The sequence below is a fragment of the Prionailurus bengalensis genome, chromosome X (genome assembly GCF_016509475.1).
Source record: "Prionailurus bengalensis isolate Pbe53 chromosome X, Fcat_Pben_1.1_paternal_pri, whole genome shotgun sequence".
Classification (NCBI taxonomy): Eukaryota; Metazoa; Chordata; class Mammalia; order Carnivora; family Felidae; genus Prionailurus; species Prionailurus bengalensis.
In genome coordinates this window covers 94728832-94751076 of record NC_057361.1, presented here as the reverse complement: position 1 = coordinate 94751076, position 22245 = coordinate 94728832, and the positions used below count along the sequence as shown (strand labels likewise).

Here is a 22245-nt window from a genome sequence, read left to right as displayed (position 1 = left end):
TTATCTTCAAGTTTCCAGGCTCTTTCCTCTGTCATCTCTATTGTATTATTGAACTATCCTGTGATAAAAAAAATTCAGATGTTGTATTTTCCTGTCATAAAATACTCAGATTTTTTAGTTTCTTCTTTTTGATAGTTTCTTTTTCTCTATGAAGAACTTCCATATTTCCATTCATTACGGTGTGGAGTATTGTTATGGTAGTTGCTTGAAAGGCTTTGTCTGATCATCCCAACACCTAGGTAATTTGTGGGCTGACATCTGTTGATAGTCATTTCCCCTAAAAATTTTTAACATTTCCTGGACATTTTTCACGTCAAGTAATTTTGTATCGAATTATTTGCATTTTGAATATTATATTTTGTAGACTCTGGGTCCTGTTAAAATTATCTCTAGCATGCTGGTTATGGTGACTTGTTTGGTTTACTGGGCAATCAAACCAATTATGTTCAGACTAAATAATGTTTATGTCCGTGGGCCATGGATTCAATATCTTTTGTTTTCAAAATCTTTACCTAATTCTGTAGCCTAATTATGGAAAGAGCCCAAATGTCCGTTGACTGATGAATGGAGAAAGATGTGATACACACACACACACACACACACACACACAGAATGGAGTACTACTCAACCATCAAAAAGAATGAAATCTTGCCATTTGCAACAATGTGGATCGAGCTAGAGTGTATTATGCTAAGCAAAATAAGTCAGTCAGAGAAAGACAAATACCATAAGATTTCACTCATTCGTGAAATTTAGGAAACAAAACAGAAGAACATATGGGAAGGGAGAAAAAAGAGAGGGAAATAAACCATAAGAGACTCGTCACCATAGAGAACAAATTGAGGGTTGCTGGAGAAGAGGTGGGTGGGGGTTGGGCTAAATGGGTGATGGGCATTAAGGAGGGCACTTGTTATGATGAGCACTGGATGTTATATGTAAGTGATGAATCACTGAATTATGCTCCTGAAACCAATATTACACTATATGTTAAGTAACTAGAATTGAAATAAAAAATTGAAAACAAACAAACAAAACCCTTTGCCTATGCTGCTTTGAGTCTGTCCCCACACACATGCCGCTCAGGGCATGGTCCTAGACTTGGATGGTTGTTTAAATCCGTTCACTTCCCTGTAGATTTTTCTATGCTTCTTGAGGGTCCATCTTGTTCCTAGAGCTAAGGGTTGAGACTGGAACTTGTGCAGGTTCAAACAGAATTAGGGAAACCTATATTCTGCTCTCTCCTCCATGGGATTTCCTTTCCATACTCTCTAGCCTACAGAGGCCCCCTTTTTTTCTGATCCACTGGCCAAAAAGGAAAGGATCTCTTCAAAGTGTTAGTGCTCACACCATCAAAGCACAGCTATCTGGCTAAAGCCATCCCTCTGGCAAAGCCAGGGCATAGAAAAGGGAGGGGGAAGAAAGGTATTTCAACTACATTTGACCTCAGGGACTTCTTTGGCCAATTACTCTGGCCAGAGAGACTGATATCTAAAAAAATATTTTTATAATGTTTATTTATTGTTGAGAGGGTGAGAGAGAGAGAGAGCAGGGGAGGGCGGAGAGAGAGGGAGACACAGAATCCAAAGCAGGCTCCAGGCTCTGAGCTGTCAGCACAGAGCTGGACGTGGTGCTCAAACCTACGAACTGTGAGATCATGACCTGAGCCAAAGTCAGATGCTTAACTGACTGAGCCACCCAGCCGCCCATCATGTTATAACGTTCTTGCCCTGGACCTCATTTCTCCAAGGAGAAATGTCTATTCCCATTTTTGTTTACTGCTACTCATGTGTTGTTGCTTTTAGGCCCTCTTCATGGACAGAGGTAGAAAAGAATTCTAAGTATGCACGTGTATACGAATATTGATTTCTATATCCATTTATATTATTATTATTGTTACTATTATTAGTTATTTTCTCCATGACTTCATACCGCTGTCATGAAAATTAATCCAACATCACAGGACTCATTACTTGCTTCCCCTTCCAAGCTTTCAACTTCCTCATGCAACAGTGAGAAACTTGGTTTCTATGATCTTTGGTATTCTTCTGCCCTTATCCCATCCCAGAATACACAGGAAATAGTTGCAGAATTGCCATTGTGTATGTCGGATAGCATAAAACCTCATACTACAATTCATTTCTTTATATTTTTCTTTCTCTTTCCATTGTGTAGACAGTACAAAAATAGTGCTTACAAGATATATGGGTTAGGGTTATTTTTATACTCTCTACTCAGTGTCGTTATGTTATTGATTCCTAATAGAGTTAGGTTCATTTGATTCTGTACATAATCCATTTTAGAGTTTTCTCCCAATCCCTATGCTTTTAATATATAAAACATTAGCACAATTTCTGAAGTCAAAATTGTATAAGATGTATATTCAGAGAAGGATGATTCTCCCATCCCCAGCCCCTCTTTCCAGTTTCTACCTTCCCCCTGAAGGTAATAAATCTCACTGCTAGTTTCCCATTTAACTATTCTGTATTTCTCTTTTACAAAACCAAGATGACATGTGTGTGTTTTTGTATTTGCCCGTTTTCTTACATAAATAGTATACTCTATCTCCCCTTTTGCATTTTGCTTTTTTCACTTGATGATACATGGTGGAAATCGCTCCATATTAGTTCATAGAGAACTTTCTTCTTGTCGATAGTTTCATGGTACTCCGTTATGTGGATATTCTATAGTACATGCAATCAATCTCTTTTGTTACGGCACGTAGGTTGCTTCAAATATATTTGCAATGACAAACGATTCTCACACAAGTAACCTTATTCATACATATTTTTGTTTTATCAGAGGTTTATTATCCAGGGTAGATTTTGAGGAGGGGGGGGTTGCTGGGCTAAAATGTAAATTCATTTGCCATTTTGATCAGTATTGCCAAATTCCTCTCTATAACTACTGTACCAGCTGGCGTGCCCACCACTCATATATGAGGATGCCTATGTCCCATAGCCTTGCCACAGTGCCATGCGAAGCTTTTAAAACTTTGCCAATCTCTGTTTGCAACTACATGGATGGATCTAGAGGGTATCACGCTAAGTGAGATGAGTCACTTGCAGAAAGATGAATACCATATGATTTCACTCACGTGTGGAATTTAAGAAACAAAACAAATGAACAAAGAAAAAAGGTAAACAGAAAAGGCAGACATTTAAGTATAGAGAATAAACTGCTGCTTGCCAGAGGGGAGAGGGGAGGGGGGATGGGTGAAATCGATGAAAGGGATTAAGGGTACACTCATGGCGATGAACTCTGAGTAATGTATAGACCTGTCGAACCATTATGTTGTACACCTGAAATTCACATAAAACTGTATGCTAACTGTCCTTGAATCAAATCAATAAATTAAAAAATAATAAAATAAAATAAATTTTGCCAACCTGATAAATAAAAAATGGTATCAGTGTCATTAATTTTGCATTTCTCTTACAATGATTGAAATTAGGCACTGCCATATATTTAAGGACCGTATATATAAATGTGTATATATAATTCAAGTATTTACAAATGTTTGAAAATATAGTAAAAAAATTCACCAATGGCCTGCTCATATCTTTAGCTCAGTTTTTTTTTTTTTTTTGCCCTGTTAAGTGTTGGATCTTTTTACCTCAGTTTTATTTTTTTTTTAAGTTCATTTATTTATTTTGAAAGAGAGAGAGAGACAGAGGGAGAGTGGGCGGGGGAAGGGCAGAAAGAGAGGGAGAGAGAGAATCCCGAGCAGGCTCCGCACTGTCAGCACAGACCCCGATGTGGGGCTTGAACTCACGAACCATGAAATCATGACCTGAGCAGAAACCAGGAGCTGGACACCCAAAGGACTGAGCTCCCCAGGCACCCCTTTTTACCTCAGTATTTAATAAGTCATTATATATTAGGAATATTAGCCCTTTATCGATGATATGCATTGCAAATATTTTGTCTGAGTTTGTTACTTGTTTTGGAACTTTTCTACTGGTGTTTTTGCCATGTAGTATTGTAATTATTATTATGCAAAAATATCAATCTTCTGCTTTACTAGATCTGAATTTTGAGTCACAGTTAAAAATCCTTTCCATACCTAGGTTACAGATGAATTAACTTTTTCTTTTATTTCTTTTTAACGTTTATTCATTTTTGAGAGACAAAGACAGAGCGTGAGTAGGGGAGAGGTAGAGAGACGGAGAGAGAGACACAGAATCTGAAGCGGGCTCCAGGCTCCGAGCTGCCAGCACAGAGCCTGATGCGGGGCTCAAACTCACTAACCGTGAGATCATGACCTGAGCCAAAGTGGGACGCCTAACTGACTGAGCTACCCAGGTGCCCCTAACTTTTTCTTTTCTTATACTACTTGTATTCTTTCATTTTTAAATTTTATTTTATGTTTTATATATATGTGTATATATATATTTGTATATGTGTAATATATATGTATATATATACATACATATGTAGTTTATTATCAAGTTAGCTAACATACAGGGCATAGTGTGCTCTTGGTTTTGGGGATAGATTCCTGTGATTCATCATTTCAGTTTTAAAAATTAGATTTCTGATCCATTTAGGATTTGTTTTTGTATTTGGCATGTGGCAAAATCTAATTTTATCTTTTTCCACATGGCTATATAGTGAGCCAAACTGTTTCCAGGTGATTTGGAATGACACTTTTTATCATATATTACATATCCATTTAAACTAGAATCTATTTCAGAGTTTCTACTGTATTCCACTTGTTTTTCCATGTATGGTCCAATGATACATTTTTTTATAAAGGCTTTATAATGTGCTTCAGTATCTCCTAGTGCTAGTTCTCCTGAGATGTGTAATTTTCTAAATGAACTTTAATATTAACTTCTCTAATTCCATAAAGAAAAGCTTCTTGTGGGGCAGCCGGGTCTGGTAAGCCTCTGACTGTGGCACAAGTGACGATTTCCCGGTTTGTGAGTTCAAGCTTCGCTTCGGGCTCTCTGGGGCTGTGAGCACAAAGCCTGCTTCAGATCCTCTGTCCTCTTCTCTCTGCCCCTCCCCCCCTCACAAGATAAATAAATAAACACGAAAACAAAGTTTCTTGTAAGATTCGCATCCAAAAGACTCAAACATAAGACGTGAACTTGGAAAACCCCTGGAAGAAAGTGTAGGGGAAAATCTACATGACATTGGTCTAGGCACTGCTTTTAGGGATATGACACCGACAAAGTAAACAACACAAAGAAGCTTCTACACAGCAAAAGAAGCCATCACAGAGTGAAAAGGCAAACTTTGAAAGGGGAGAGAATGTTTGCAACTTATATATCTGATAAAGGGTTAATCTCCAAAATGCATAAAGAACTCTTACAACTCAAGTAAAAACAAAAAACAAACAAACAAAAAAACCCATAATAATCCAATTAAAAAATGGACAAAGCGCTTAAGTAAACATTTCTCCAAGCATGATATACAGATGGATCATATGCACATGAAAACAGGCTCAACATCACTCATCATCAGAAAAATGCAGATCAAAACCACACCGAGCTAGCACCCCACACCTGTCAGGATGGTTAATCAAAACGACAAGAAATAATAAAAGTATTGGTGAGGATGTGGAGAAAACGGAACGCTCACTCCTGATGGGTGGAAGCACAATACGGTGCAGCTGCTGTGGGAAACACTGTGAAAGATCCTCAAAAAGTAAAAACAGAACTATCACCTGATACAACCATCTCACTTCTGGGTATTGTCCAAAAGAACTGAAACCAGGATCTTGAAGAGATATCAACACTCCTGCGTTCACGGACGCACCCTTCACAGTACCCAGGATGCGGAAACAACCCGAATGTCCACCAACAGATGAATGAAAAAAGAAAATGTCATATATAGGTGCGCAGTGGAATACTGTTTAGCCTTAAAAAAGGGGGAAATTCTGCAATATGAGACAGCACGGATAAACCTTGAGGACATTAGGCTAAGTGCAAGCAACCAGTCACAGAAAGACAAATACTGCCCGAGTCCATTTTATTTGAGGTATCTGAAATAGTCAAATTCATAGAATCAAAGAGTAGAGTGGGGGTGCTCGGGTGGCTCAGTCGGTTAAGCGTCCGACTTCGGCTCGGGTCATGATCTCACAGTTCGTGGGTTGGAGCCCCACGTCGGGTTCTGTGCTGACAGCTCAGAGCCTGGAGCCTGCTTCGGATTCTGTTTCTCCCGTTCTCTCTGCCTTTCCCTCATGTTCTGTCTCTCTCTCTCCCTCAAAAATAAATAAGCATGAAAAAAAAAAAAAGTAGAATGGTGGTGGCCAAGAGATTGAGGGAACAGAAAATGGGAACTTATCAACAGGGATAAAGTTTCAGTCAAACAAAATGACTAAGCTCTAGATACCTGCTGCACGTCATTGAACCTGTAGTCAATAATAACGTATATACACTTAAAAATTTGTGAAGAGGGTAGATCTTATGTTAAATGTTTTTATGACAACATACCATTTTTTAAAAAAAAATTAAAAATCTCGTCATTTTTATCGGAATAGAATTAATTGATAAATTATTTTAGGAAGAACAAATAGGCTTCCATAGCTTGGCTATTGGAAATAACGCTGCAGTAAACATAGGGGTGCGCATATCTTTAATTTAGTGGGGTTTTTTTTCCTTTGGATAAATGCCCAGTAGTGGAATTATTGGCTCCTATGGTATTTCTATGTTTGATGTTTTTAGGAACTTCCATACTGTTTTACACAGTGGGTGTACCAGTTTACATTCCGACCAACAGTGCGTGAAGGTTCCTTTTTTCCACGTCCTCACCAATACTTGTTATTTGTTGTCTTTTTGATTCCAGCCATTCTGACTTTTGTAAGGTGATGTCACATTCTGGTTTTGCTTTGCATTTTCTCTGATGATCAGTGATGTTGAGCATCTTTTCATGTACCTGCTGAGTATCTGTATGCCTTCTTTGAAAAAAAAAAAAATGTCTATTCAGGTCCTCTGCCCATTGTAATTGGATTCTTCCACTTGGGAAATTACCTATTTTCTATTGTTCTGAATTGACTTGCATACAAACCTACAAAGTTATCTCATGATTTAAAAAGGCATTTTGTTTCATTTGTTAATCACCTTATCATATCGTACTTTATAAATTTATGCTTTCTTCCCTTTTTAAAGTTAGATGATGATTTTCTATTTTGTTTAAAAAATTTTTCTAAACCAAGATTTTGGTTTATTAATTAGGTGTATTGTTTTCTATTCTCATTCAATTTCTGCTTTTCTCTTTAGTTTTTTTTTTCTTTGTGCTTTCTTGTAGCTTACTTTATATATATATATTTTTATTTATTTACTTTTTTTTTTTTTCAACGTTTATTTTTTTTGGGACAGAGAGAGACAGAGCATGAATGGGGGAGGGGCAGAGAGAGAGGGAGACACAGAATCAGAAACAGGCTCCAGGCTCTGAGCCATCAGCCCAGAGCCTGACGCGGGGCTCGAACTCACGGACCACGAGATCGTGACCTGGCTGAAGTCGGACGCTTAACCGACTGCGCCACCCAGGCGCCCCTATTTATTTACTTTTGAGAGAGAGAATGAGAGAGAGGACCAGCAGAGGAGGGGCAGAGAGAGAGGGAGACAGGATTTGAAGTGGGCTCTGTGGTGACAGCACAGAGCCCGACGCGGGGCTTCAACTCACGGACCACGAGATCATGACCTGAGCCGAAGTCGGACGCTTAACCTACTGAGCCACCCAGGGGCCCCTATAGTTTATTTTTTGTTTTTTTTAAGGTTGCTTGCTGGGAATTTAATTAATTTGTATGCTTTTATTTTTACTGATAAATGTGATTAGGGCTATGAATTTTCCACTGATCACTGCTTTAAGTATATTGTATAGATTTTTATATGCATTATTTATGCTATCATATTGTATGGATTTTTACATGCAGTGTTTATGCTATCATATTTCTAGAGAAATCTGTAATTTCAGTTTGCATGCCTCCTTTTGATGAAGAGTTGTTTTGGTTTTTTTAAAATATTTATTTATTTTTGAGAGAGCGAGAGACAGCATGAACGGGGGAGGGTCAGAGAGAGAGGGAGTCACAGAATCTGAAACAGCCTCCAGGCTCTGAGCTATCAGCCCAGAGCCTGACGAGGGGCTCGAACTCACAGACCACGAGATCGTGACCTGAGCCGAAGTCGGATGCTTAACCGACTGAGCCACCCAGTCGCCCCGATGAAGAGTTGTTTAAAAATTTGCTGTAACATCAACATGAGATGGCCTTTAAACTTTTGTTAATATTTTTTAATATTGCCTTCTTAGCAGAAAGTACTTTTTGTGATGTTTTTACTGCTCTAATATTTTCTTTGTGGCCTAATATTGTATCGATTTTTGTGAGTGTTCCATGTGTATTTATGAAGAAAGTATACTCTCCTTCAATAAGGTTATGAAAATAGAACTTTAAGTTTCAAGCTCAACATACCTCCGTAAGAGCTATATATGCTTTTTATTTTTTGGTCCGGTCTTTGTTATGCTGAATATGATATGTTAAAATCTCCCATTAGCAGAATGTATTCATAAAGGCCTCCTTCCATGTTCTTTCATTTTGCCTTATAGAAAGTATTTCTGTGTCATTGGTGGTGTAGATATGCTCAGCTGCTATATCTGTATTGCTAATTATGGTTTTTATGATACGTAAGCATCCTTTTTCACTTGTACTGCTTTTTTCATTTGAAATTTACTTTCTTAGGCATCAAATCAAGATTTCTGTTTTCATACTGCTTCCATTTGCTTGGTACACTGTTGCTCCTTCCTTTATTTTTAACCATTATAAATCACTGGGTTTTAAGAGTTTCTCATGTATACAGAATATAGTTGGGTTTTCCTTTTTAAGCCAAAGTAAACATTTTTCATTCTTAATTGTCTTTTAGGTTCATTCACGTGTGTTGCTGTTACTGATATATTTGTTTTCCTGTCATAATGTTGAGAGCGTGATGTTGTATTTTCTTGTGTTTCTTCCTCCAGTTGAATTTTTTTTTTTCTTTCTCACTAATTATATTTCTTGTGATGTTTTGGGAAGTTTTTGCTTGTTTGTTTTAGTGGTTAACTTTAATATCATATTTATTTATTTATTTATTTATTTATTCATTTATTTAATGCTTATTTATTTTTGCCAGAGAGAGAGAGAAAGAGAGAGACTGAGCGTGAGTGGGGGAGGGGCAGAGAGAGAGGGAGACACAGAATTCGAAGCAGGTTCCAGGCTCTGAGCTGTCCGCACAGAGCCCAATGTGGGGGGGGGGGTCGGACTCACAAAGTGTGAGATCATGACCTGACCCGAAGTCAGTCGCTTAACCGACCCCTACCCAGGCACCCCTTTAATATCACATTTATGTCATGTTTTCTTTGTATCATGTTCAATGCCCTTAAACCACTGTTTTCTTATTAACTCTGTTAATTTTTGGTTTGCCAATTTTTTTTTCAAATTTTTATTTAAATTCTAGTTAATTAACATATAGTGTAGTATTGACTTCAGGTATAGAATTTAGCAATTCATCACTTACGTAGAACACCCAGTGCTCATGCCAACAAGTGCCCCCCTTAATGCCCATCACACCCATTTAACCCATTCCCCCCACCTCCCCTCCAGCATCCCTTAGTTTGTTCTGTATAGTTAAGGGTCTGTTTTATGGTTTGCCTCTCCCTTTTCTTCCCCCATGTTGATCTTTTTTTTTTTTTTCTTAAATTCCACGTATGAGTGAAATCATATGGTATGTGTCTTTCTCTGACTGACGTATTTCACTTAGCATAATACACTGTAGCTCCACCTGCTGGTTTGCAATTTTTCTTAAGAAAGAGAGACGGCACAAGTGAGCAAGAGGCAGAGAGAGAAGAAGGGAGAGAAAGAGAGAGAGAGGGAGGGAGGGAAGGAGAGAAAGAGAAAGAGGAGCGGGGCTCACCCGGGACTCATGTTTTTACCCAAAGCGGGGCTCGAACTCACCCAAAGCAGGGCATGAGTTCACTCGATGTGGGACTTACCAACGGTGAGAGCTTGACCTGAGTCCAAGTCAGATGCTTAACCACGGAGCCACCAGGTGCCCTGCCAATTTTTTTATGGTATCATTTAACTCCCACCTTTTGTGTATAGAAAAATCAATAAAATTATTTTACTTTCCTCTTCCTCTTTCCCTTTCTATTCTCTTCCTAAATTTAATTGCATTTAAAAAAAATTTTTTTTAGAATATATAACATATAATATGTATTGTGTAACCTATAACAGTGTTCTTCTGCCCTTATATCACCTTTATTCTTGTCTTCACTCTAAAATGACTCATATTAAATGCTCATCATCAGTCTTTTGGAGGAATTTTCCCAGTCATTCCTTGGTTAGTTGAATGTCATCCACCATTTATTTTGTTTTTTTAATTTTTTAACTTTTATTTGTTTTTGAGAGAGAGAGACAGAGCATGAGCAGGGGAGGGGCAGAGAGAGGGGGAGACACAGAACCCGAAGCAGGCTCCAGGCTCTGAGCTGTCAGCACAGAGCCCGACGTGGGGCTCGAACCCACAAACTGTGAGATCATGACCTGAGCTGAAGTTGGACGCTTAACCGACTGAGCCACCTGGGTGTCCCCACCATTTAATTTCTTAAGCACAGCTTATGGGTTCAGAACTCTCTGAGTTTAACATATTTTTGAACTTTTTATAGCCTCGATGGCTAGCATGTCTGGATGTAAAACTCTTCATTTCAAACTTTGAGTATATTTTTTTCTGTTTTTTAGTTTAAAGTATACTTTATATACAGTAAAATTCACCCTTTTATTTTTTTTATTTAAAAAAAAAATTTTTTTAACATTTATTTTATTTTTGAGACAGAGAGAGACCGAGCATGAACAGGGGAGGGGCAGAGAGAGAGGGAGACACAGAACCGGAAGCAGGCTCCAGGCTCTGAGCCATCAGCCCAGAGCCCCACATGGGACTCGAACTCACGGACCGCGAGATCGTGACCTGAGCTGAAGTCGGACGCTTAACCGACTGAGCCACCCAGGTGCCCCAGAATTCACCCTTTTAAAATTGCACACAAGGATTTATAGTTTTTCAAATTTTGAGTGTATATATATGATATTGACATATTATATTTATATTGTATAATAAAAAAATATAGATTATAGATTTGTATATGTAAAATTTAAATTATATATGTATATGTAATTATATATGTGTATATATGTATATATATGTATATAAATTATATGTGTAAATACAATTATATATGCATATATGTATGTGTGTGTGTGTGTGTATATATATATATATATATATATGTATATATATCTGTACAATACACACCACTACCAGACCAAGATATACCAAATAAATATTCCTTTTCAGTCATCCTCCCACTTTCAGTCCCTGGAAACTAGTGATCTGTTCTCTCTCTTTTTATAGATTTGCCTTTGAAAAAACATCTTACAGGGGCGCCTGGGTGGCGCAGTCGGTTAAGCGTCCGACTTCAGCCAGGTCACGATCTCGCGGTCCGTGAGTTCAAGCCCCGCGTCGGGCTCTGGGCTGATGGCTCGGAGCCTGGAGCCTGTTTCCGATTCTGTGTCTCCCTCTCTCTCTGCCCCTCCCCCGTTCATGCTCTGTCTCTCTCTGTCCCAAAAATAAATAAACGTTGAAAAAAAAAATTTAAAAAAAAAAAGAAAAAACATCTTACAAATGGTTGACCTTTTGAAAAATATTGCTTCACTATTCCTTTGCTTTGTTGTTTTTGTTACTTGTGAGGTCAGTCTCATTCTTTTGCTCCTATAAATCATTCCTTATTTTTACCTGGAATCCCTGAGGATGTTTTCTTTATGTTTAAAATTAAAAAAATAGAATAATCATATGATCCAGTCATTCCACTACTGAGTATGTAACCAGAGAAAATGAAAACACTAATTCAAAAACATAGATGCATCCCTGTGCTTTCTGCAGCATTATTTACAATAGCCAAGATATGGTAGCAACCCAAGTGCCCATCGATAGATGAATGAAGAAAGAAAATGTGGCCTATGGATACTATGGAGTATTACTCAGCCATAAAAGAGAATGAAATCTTGTAATTTGCAACAATACGGATGGACCTAGAAAGTATAATGCTAATTGACGTCAGTCAGAAAGTCAAATACCATATGATTTCACTCATATGTGGAATTTAAGAAACAAAACAAATAAAAAAAGACAAATTAAAAAAAAAAAAACCAGACTCTTCAATACAGAGAACAAGCTGGTATTTGCCAGAGGGGAAGTGTGAGGGGGATGAGTGAAATAGATGAAGGGCAGTAAGAGTGCTATTATCCTGATGAGCTTTGAGGAACATAGAATTGTTCAATCATTATATCCTACACCTGAAACTCACGTAACTAATATAACACTAGTTACACTGTATGCAACACTATAACACTAATCACTAATACACCTGAAACTAATATAACTAATATAACACGGTATGTTAATTACACTTGAATAAAAATACAAAATATGAAATGCATAGGGTAAAGAGATGGCACAGCATGAAAAGGAAACATTAAAAACCTCTCTAAAGTCAATATCATGAAAACTTTAAATGCCTGGATTTTATTGTGATGATGTGACCTGGCACTTATGTAATTAGTCATTAATTCGTTAGCCCCTACCGCCTTGTAAAAACATAAATTATAGACTCCCTGAAGACGAATGACTGTGATTGGGTATTTAATATGTGCCAAGCACTTAGTTGGCCAACATTTAAAAAGATCACTTCCAATATATTTATGAAAGACGATGAGTCTCTTTTTCCTTCTTTGTATAAGAGATGATACCAGGTCTGTGTACTGCCCAGAACATAGGGGGGAGAACAGGTTTCTGCCACCGTCCCATTCTGTACATTGCAAGGCAACTGTCATTGTTAACAACTGGAGACGGGGCAATAGAGCATCTCTGGATGATTTTAATATACCACAAAATGTCTGTTTTGCTTTGTGAAGGCTCTGCTATGGATTTATTTCATGAATATGGTGCACACATCCAATTCTTCCGTCATGCAGTTTGCTCTTGTCTTCATTTTCCAAATGATACGAGTAGAATAATTAACCGTATGGGTGTTTACCGTGATACCTGGCGCAGATTTACGATCTAATCTGAGGTTTTTCAAAACTAATAAAAGTGTACTTACCATAAAGGATTGCCAGCAGAGACAACGGCATGACAAGTAGTCCCACTAGCATATCAGCAATGGCTAGGGACATTAAGAAGTAATTGGTGGCATTGTGCAGTTTCTTTTCCAAGCTTACTGCCATGATAACGAGAATGTTGCCACCTATCGTCAAGATGATTATTATGACGATGGAAAGTGCTGGCCAGTTTTGTACCCCGTCTGGGAATTTGAAGCGTCCACCATCGGAGGTATTGAAAATGTCAGTTACTAGAGCTGCAACAGGGCTCACAGAAATATCAAATTGCCAAACCAGTAGGCCAATGAGGTGCACGCTGAAAATGAAGAAAAAAAAAATCATCAGGTTCATATTGTATTGCTTATACGCAATAAATTGCTTATGCAAAACAACTACTTTGCCTTCAAGAATCATTACCATCATCAATATTTCCGGTGTCTTAATTAAATCTCAGTATTTCTTCTTTCAATCCAAGGATATTTTTATTGAGAGCTCATTATGAGTCAAGCACTTAACTTATGGACATATAAATATATAATCTCGTTGGGTCTCACACAACAACTTCGTGGGGTCAGCATTGGTTTGTATCCATCATGTAGCCGAGGAGACTGAGGTTCAGAGAGGTTAAGTGACTTTCTCCAGCCAATACGGGCCACGAGGTGGCAGGGGCAGGGTCCATATTCAGGTGTCACTGATTTCAAAGCCTGTGTTTTAAACATCTGCTCTATACAAGCAATATAAAGCCAAAGTATTGTTTGATTTCCTGTAATGGTCTGTTTTTATATGTTTGAAATAGTAATTTCTTCTAGATGTTTTCTGAGACAAATGACAACAGAAGGAAAGGAGATTGTCCTTTAAGTATCCAGGACTGTGACAAGAAAAGTGAACATTGCCTTTTTAAATGAAAAGCTAAGAAGGAATAAATTGTCCTCAGACAAACTTCAGGCAAGATGTTGGAAGAGGGAGAGTGGGTTTTGGCAACCCAGGAGAGTTCTTTCTAGAACTCTTCTTACCTTCTCACAGCTGCAGAGTGACTTTATGCGGGTCCATACATATTAATAAACTTTCCTTCTGTCTAACACTCTCCTCATTTCTGTCCTATGTTTTCTGGGCCCTGTTCCAGGCTAGAAAATGATTGATTTGTGGTGATGACCAGTTCCTACGGGTTCGCTGCTTTTCCTGTGCTGGATACAAAATCTCCTCGGTCATTTAAAATGTGCATTTCTCATGACCGTGGTTTTGCAGATTCTGCTAGTAGGAATGTCAGGCCGGGTGGCAAACTAATGCAACAGAGATGCACGTGGTTATGTTTCGCTCACCCCAATTTAACTTCCCCCAGGAGTGATATGAGATTTATGGAGGTTCCATACATCACGTGCCCTCTCAAAGGGTACATCCCTAAAGGATCGAATAAAACTAACGTTTATTTTCATGAATACAATAGACAAGAAAGACAAGCATATTCAATATTTCTTGCTTAAAGGCAAGGATTGCCTGCGAATGTGCATTCTATGTTTTGATTGTGACTGTCATAACGATCGCTAATTATTATACGCACGGAGTTGCACACACGCAATACTTTCTCAACTTAAACTGGAACACTTGGGCTGAACAGTTATTAGCATTTTAAAATTCAAGTAAAATGTTGTAGTAATTTTCTAGAGGATTTAAAAATCATTTCTCTTAATATCTTGCTAATGCATGTCTATGTCTTTTAAGATAACGCAGCAGTCATGAAAATATTTTGACTCTCTCATTCTACAGAGGATAGAAAACTACTATTTCAGACATTTTGCTTATCATAACTTCCTCATTAGTCAAAGTTACCTGGCATTCTAAGCAACATACAGAGGGTGACATAGATAGTGATTTTTTTTTTTTTCAAATAATCTGTGAATTCTCTCAAATGCTGGCTGTATTCTTTTCCCGGAACATAAAAAACAATACCGAAAATGATAGATGACTCAGAAAATCTGTATCATGAGTAATCTGTGATTAGTGTGAGTGGAAGGTATTGAAATAAAGGACCAAATAAATAGAAGCAAGTTATTCGCTCTCAGCTTTAATTATTCTGTCAGTGTAATTGCTGCTTTGGGCATGTGGTCAGTTTTCTAACCTCACGGCCTCAATGATTTTTTTGACCAGTCACTTAACCTCTCAGAGCCTCAATTTCTTCATCTGTACAACAAGGATGTTCTCTATCATACGATCGTTGTGAAAATTCAATAATTCGTGTAAAGTCCTGAAAATAGTACCTTTGTCATAATAGGCCCTCAGTAAATATTGGAGCTTTCTTTTTGTCTTCAAAGTTAAAACAAAAGTATTTTGTGGTAACTATGCCCAGACTCATGTATTTCATAATTGGTGATGAATTCAAATCCTGATCTTATTTTTTTAGTACGATACCTCTTTATGCAAGACTAAGCTCAGGCAGTAATTTTAAACTGGGTCTTTTCTGGCCTGCCTGATGAAAAACGTGTCCTTCTGGCATTTAAAAAAAAAATTCTAGTTTAGGGGTGCCTGGGGGCTCTGTGGGTTAAGCATCCAACTCTTGGTTTTGGCTCAGGTCGTGATCTCATGGTTGGTGAGTTCCAGCCCCACATTGGGCTCTGGGCTGACAGTGTGGAGCCTGCTTAGGATTCTTTCTCTTTCACTCTCTCTCTCTCTCTCTCTGCCCCTCCAGCATTCTCATTCTCTCTCTCTCTCCTCTCTCTCTCTCAAAATAAATAAATAAATAAACTTAAAAAAATTTCTAGTCTAGGGGCGCCTGGGTAGCTCAGTCGGTTAGGCATCCGACTTCAGCCCAGGTCATGATCCTGCACTTCCGCGTGGGTTCGAACCCCGCGTCGGGCTCTGTGCTGACAGCTTGGAGCTCCAACCCGGGAGCCTGCTTCAGATTCTGTGTCTCCCTCTCACTCTGCCCCTCCCCCGCTTGCGCTCTGTCTCTCTGTCTCCCCAAAATGAAAACATTAATTTTTTTTTTTTAATTTCTAGTTTGCAATCGCTAACGATCATCTCCGGTAGTCCCACAAAAGTTTATGCTCACAGTAAAATGCTGCATCTTCAATGGTCAGTTGTGAAAACATCAAAGTTGCCTAGGGAATACGCATCCAACTTCAGTTTTCTAAGTAAGTTGTGGAAACATCAAAGTCTTTCCATATTTCTCTAAGAATAATAGAGGAATGCAGGATACAATCATACATAAAAAATACATGAAATACTAGTGGACAATTACCAATTTTATAATTTGAGTGTCTTATTGTGGGTAGAAAAACACTTGAAGTGGTGATCTTGCCTTCCTCTGCTGCTCAGATATATTTTTAATTTTCATTAAAGTGTCCAGAGACAAATACTGAATTGCTAAGGAAGCTTATAGAATCTAAATATATCTATTGACAGTTATAAAATAGTCTTATTGGGAAGATCCTGAAAGGTATCTTCTTTAGTTTCCTGGGGTCAACTCAATTAAATTTAATAAATTCTTATTGAGCACCACTATGGGCAAAGCATTATAATTTTTATTAAAGTTCAAACCTATTTTCTATAGTTTTGTAATCAAGAATTGGCTATATTACAATTAAACCTAATTTCTAATATTTGCATACTCAGTGACATATATACAGTCCTTTTACAAAAAAAAAAAAGAAAAAAGAATGTAAGTCTTGCTCCTAAAGCTTAATTGTTATTAAGACCACAGAAGTCTCAGAAAACATGCACACAAAAACCACAGTTTCTCTCTGAACAACGCAGCCAATTTATTCCGTGCTGCTAAATGTTTAATGAGCATATGATTCTATATTCTTAGGAGAGGAACAGGATGATCATTTGATGTAAAAATGTATACATTTTACATCTACCGTGTTTTTGCATGGCCTATGCCAATGGGCACCATGGGAAAAGATGGATGGTACCTTGTTTCTCTTAATAGAATGGACGAAATTCTGTATGGAGTCGTTAATTTCATACAGAATAATTTGGTGCCCTTAATGACAGTCCTACATTTCGGCATATGGACCAGTGGCTACCCGCTGAGTTGGCCCAGGGGCACGGAATAGAAACATCTGTCCTTTCATTTCCCATACTTGACTCTTCTCTATCTTTCTTTATCACCGTCCTTCACCCTTTCCTTTTCCTGTCTGTTCTTGTTCTTTCAGAATCCCACATCTCTGAGACTAACGTCACCACCACGTACAATGACATCCAAGATACGGCTCTCGGGGCATGTCTTGCAGAGGTTCCAGCGTTGATGTGCTTTTAACCGACACTACTCCATCAGCTTTTTCCTGGATGAGCTCTTTTACAGAAATCATAGAGGAGGCTGTAGGAGCAAGGTGACTCCAGGCTTCCCAACTGTACTGATCAAAATGGACAGACCCCCGGATCTTTTTTTCCATGTCCCATTTCTCAAAGAGTGGGTTTAGAAGAAAGCAGCCCAACATTTTCTTAAGTTAAAAAGAAGATATATTTGGATTAGATTACATTTAGCATTGCCCAGTACTGGATCCAAATTCTTATTTCCTTTATGTGGCTGGCATTCTACTGACCTTAACTTCTGGGTCATTGTGTCAAGACTTTGGAGGATGGCATTGTTTTCCTCTGGCTTAGCTACACCCCCAGCCTCTACTCCCTGACTTCCGACCCGTTCTTTTGCAACCTCAACTCTTCCTTTTTTTTAATGTTTATTTACTTATTTTGAAAAAGAGCGTGAGCAGGGGAGAGGCAGAGAGAGAAAATCCCGAGCAGGCTGTTCGCAAAGAGCCTGATGCAGGGCTCGAACTCTTGAACCGTGAGATCATGACCTGAGCCGAATTCAAGAGTCAGACACTTAATTGACTGAACCAAGCAGGTGCCTCTCAACCAGTCTTCCTAAAAGCAGAAACTTGTGGAGACACTTTACCCTCTTGGTTGTTTAGTCCATGCAGGAAGGAGAAGGAAAGGACCTTTCCCGTTTCTACATTTAAACCATAGAGAAAGCAACCCTGAACACTGGAATTGTTTTTGAATTCAAGATCTTATTGCCATATTCTTTATTTGAATACATAAGCAGTTGTGTTTAATTGAAGCCCAAGTTATTGGGGCTTTTTCCATTTACTTTTGAACAGGAAACACCCAGAATATTAATCTACAGGGTGCAAGTCATTTATGCAATTTGAGGCAAATCTAGCTGAATGATCATATAAAAGCCCTTTTAACATTTAAAAAAAAATTTTTCAACGTTTATTTATTTTTGGGACAGAGAGAGACAGAGCATGAACGGGCGAGGGGCAGAGAGAGAGGGAGACACAGAATCGGAAACAGGCTCCGAGCCATCAGCCCAGAGCCTGACGCGGGGCTCGAACTCACGGACCGCGAGATCGTGACCTGGCTGAAGTCGGACGCTTAACCGACTGCGCCACCCAGGCGCCCCTAACATTTTTGAGCAAGCTACCATTAAAAGAGTTATCCTTTAGAAAATAGTAAGTAATAACATCCTTACAGGAATGAATGCACCGCTTTCCTCAGGTTCACCATGATTGCTTCGGTGTTAAGCAACCAAAGTTTAAAGTTGAGAAGTGGAAATGTAACAGATTGAATTCATAATTCCATCCTTTCTGGGGAGAGAGAAAAAAAAAAAGAAAAAGAAAATTAGTGACATGTCCAAATAACTTGCATTACAACCAATTAAGTAAACTTAAATGTACTTATTAAGTGATAAGAAACATATAAGTGATAAAAAATGGCAGAGAATAAAGTTTGCGTTTATTTACATATACAACCGTCGTAATGTTTCTTTCCTTTTTTTTAGTTTTCTTAAAAATTTCTTGCATGCACTCGATTTCTATGGGACTTCTACTAAATCTCTTCTTAGAGCACATATAGCTTTCGATCGGTGTTTGGAGAAAGAAATTAAGAATATACGCTTCTTAATTTGCAAAGCATTGGGGGAAGTTTGTGATGTCATAATTAAGTAGCAAGTATAACATGTATCCAAGGTTTCATTTTCTAGGAACATGGAAAACTAAAATAAGTGTTTTTTTTTTAAGTTTATTTATTTGAGGGGGGGCAGAGAGACAGGGAGAGAGAGAGAATCCCAAGCACCTTCCCCGCTCAGTGTGGAGCCCCATGAGGGGTTCAATCGAACGCACCAAGAGATCGTGACCTAAGCTGAAATCAAGAGTCGAAGTTTAACCGACTGAGCCCCCCGGGCACCCCTGATTCTAAATACTTTTATGAAGTGAACATATTTTGTGCAACATTCCTAATTTATTTCCTTCAACTTGAAGGAATCTGCATTCACGTAGCTTTATCTGTACTTTTGCATCAACCAACAATATTCTCCAGAGAGCAGCACTGGGTTTATACCAAAATAAATGGGCTGCAGTGGGTGTCAATGACAAAAAAATGTAGTTGTGGTGGGAGAAGGGGCAGAGACTTGAATAGCTTGAGAATGTGGGATAACATTGAAAAATCCTCTGTTCTGTCTGATTTAGGAGTATTTCCAAGGGATGTGAGAAAAATTTGTTGATAGTCTTTTTTAGTGTTTTGTAGTTCCTTTTAGAAGTCTGGAAGTAAAATTTGACTGGAACAAATTGTACCTCCTTATATTTCCCATCTCATTTAGTAGCGCTATTATTCTAGTCACTCAAGCTACAAATTTAATTTATTCTTCCTTCTTATCCCTCACCTCTCACTTGTGAGTTCTGTCAATGCCACCTACACAAAATCTTCCTCATAACCGTCTCTTTAGTTACAGCAATGCATAAAATATGGCCTCCGGTATTCAGAAACAAAATATTCTATGGGAGAGATCGAGTGACATTCGCCAGATCATTAGTCAGACCATTTTTGTCCCCTAAAATGCCGCCAGGCAATGCATAAATCCCTTTTCCTGGGAGGTCTGGAAATAAGTGACAGAAAAAAAAAAAAAAAGGATACAGACAGACAAAAAGGTCTTATTTTGCATCTTTGTCCTCAAGAGACATCAAAATCCTTCTCTTTTCCCAATATTAAAATATAAAAATTGTTCCTAATGCTTGCTTTTCAAGAACCTAAAAATTAATATAATTTAAAAGCTTCAAAGTAAAATACGCTTCATTCTGATATCATTCCATTGGTAACAAATCAATTGAAACTGTGTTTGCCATAACTCGATATGATAAGCATCTCATTCAACATTATATTATCCATATTCTCAGCCATGGTAGAGTCCTATTTATTGCCACTCAAAATGCCACATTTCTTTAAAAATTAATTGCTCTTGGGGCGCCTGAGTGGCTCAGTCGGTTAAGCGGCCGACTTCGGCTCAGGTCATGATCTCACGCTCCGTGAGTTCGAGCCCCGCGTCGGGCTCTGTGCTGACAGCTCAGAGCCTGGAGCCTGTTTCAGATTCTGTGTCTCCCTCTCTCTCTGCCCCTCCCCCGTTCATGCTGTCTCTCCCTGTCTCAAAAATAAATAAACATTAAAAAAAATTAAAAAAAAATTAATTGCTCTTGTCATCTTTTTTACATGTATATTTTCCCATGGAATAGCAATGGAAAAATTAAAAAACAAGTATTTATTTTTCTAAGTTCCAAATCTCACAAGTAATAATCACAAAAGTATATTATGTATATAGATGTCCAGTTTATTAACTAAAATACCTTAAGGACAAAGTAGTATCTTTCTGTACTGTTAAAATTTGCATTTTTTGTTGTTCACTAAAACTGACTAAACCTGACACAAAGTGCTCCCGGATTGGTGGTAAAAGTTTAGAAATATAATACGATGGACAGGAATAAATTATATAAATGATGTGAAGTGAGTAACGGTACATTACATGTTTCCCCAAAGGCCTAAGTCACTATGACAATATTTTGCAATGAGAAATGTTTTGTGAGTAATCCTACAAAAAGAGGAGGGAATACAAAACCTCTTAAAGCCTTGGATAAGACAAGAGAAACAAAAAAAAAAAAAAAAGAGAGAGAGAGAGAGAGAGAGAAACAAAAAACAAACCCATAACAAAACGACACTAACTGAACACTCTAATCTGCAAATCTCTCAGACCCCGCCAATCTTTCATAATGAGATTCTCATGGTTGTGTTGAACGAAAAAAAAAGGATACCTGTGAACTCAGTATTCAAGTTCGGGAAGACTTGCATTTTCTAAAATTAAGAAAAAAATCACTGGTGGGATAACTGATAGAGTGATTCATTTTATTTTTTATTTTTTTTTATTTTTTTTTACAAATCTACACCTTTATTTATTTACTTTTCAGTTAGTTTAAATCCTTGAGGGGTACAGCATCACACGGATTCTGTGACCAATGGCTTTAGCAGGAAGGTTGCTTCGGAATTTGGCACGAACCATGCCACTGTTTCCATGAGCACGAGTTACTTTTCCCCAGATTACTCTAGTTTTATTCGGTTTGCCACCAGGAGTCACTGTGTTGTTCTTTGCTTTGTACACATAAGCACATCTCTTGCCTAGATAGAATTCAGTTTCATCTCGAGCATAAACACCTTCAATTTTAAGAAGAGCTGTGTGCTCCCTCTGGTTCCGGAGACCCCGCTTATAGCCAGCAAAAATGGCTTTGGACCAGAGCCTTCCAGACATATTTGTCGTTTCAGGAGTCCTGTTCCCAGCAGGCCTCCACAGGTTCCAAGATGGCGGAAAGAGAGAGGGGGAGTGATTCATTTTAAATGAGAATCTATGTGGCTCTCATAGAAATTGTGTTTGGTCATGTGACAATGTGAAAGTATTATAAGAATATGTATACACATTTATATGTGTATGTGTGCATATATACATGTGTGCATATATACATATATATATGTATGATATACATATATATTCTCTCTATATACATATATATTTCTCTTTTGTGTAGAGAAAATAATGGTTGATCAACCTGTAATGAATTAACTATATCAAGCATGAAGGGAAAAATCACAGGTTAAATCACAGACATAAGTTCAAGATCAGTAAATACATATTTGGACTAATCTCCTATTTCTTTCTGCAACACTAGTCACAAATTTTTCATGTTCTCGCTAAAGCTTTGTAAGATCTTCCGACATCAATAACGGTAACTGCATTTGCTAGGTCAAAAAGGGGAACAAATCGTAGTTTTCGTATAGTTCTCAAACAGTACAATTTTATACAA

General features: G+C 38.0%; 2 protein-coding genes across 2 annotated transcripts in view; both read right to left on the bottom strand.

The window, feature by feature from the left end:
- LOC122476972 (5-hydroxytryptamine receptor 2C) overlaps positions 1-18708 on the bottom strand; it is a 94144-nt gene extending 75436 nt beyond the window's left edge. Inside the window, exons 1-2 of the mRNA XM_043569904.1 lie at positions 18600-18708; positions 13126-13439 (exon numbers count right to left, since the gene is read on the bottom strand). Of these exons, the coding sequence (XP_043425839.1) occupies positions 13126-13439; positions 18600-18634 (349 nt within the window). The 5' untranslated portion in view covers positions 18635-18708. The remainder of the gene's footprint in view (positions 1-13125; positions 13440-18599) is intronic.
- A 2618-nt stretch (positions 18709-21326) lies between these two features.
- Positions 21327-21758, bottom strand: LOC122477326 (60S ribosomal protein L35a). The gene has a single exon (XM_043570249.1). The coding sequence runs from the start codon at positions 21693-21695 to the stop codon at positions 21363-21365; it is 333 nt and encodes a 110-aa protein (XP_043426184.1). The 5' UTR covers positions 21696-21758; the 3' UTR covers positions 21327-21362.
- Positions 21759-22245: the final 487 nt, after the last annotated feature.

Coding starts and splice junctions, on each gene's coding strand:
- LOC122477326 (XM_043570249.1), bottom strand. CDS start 21,695: ATGTCTGGAAGGCTCTGGTCCAAAGCCATTTTTGCTGGCTATAAGCGG.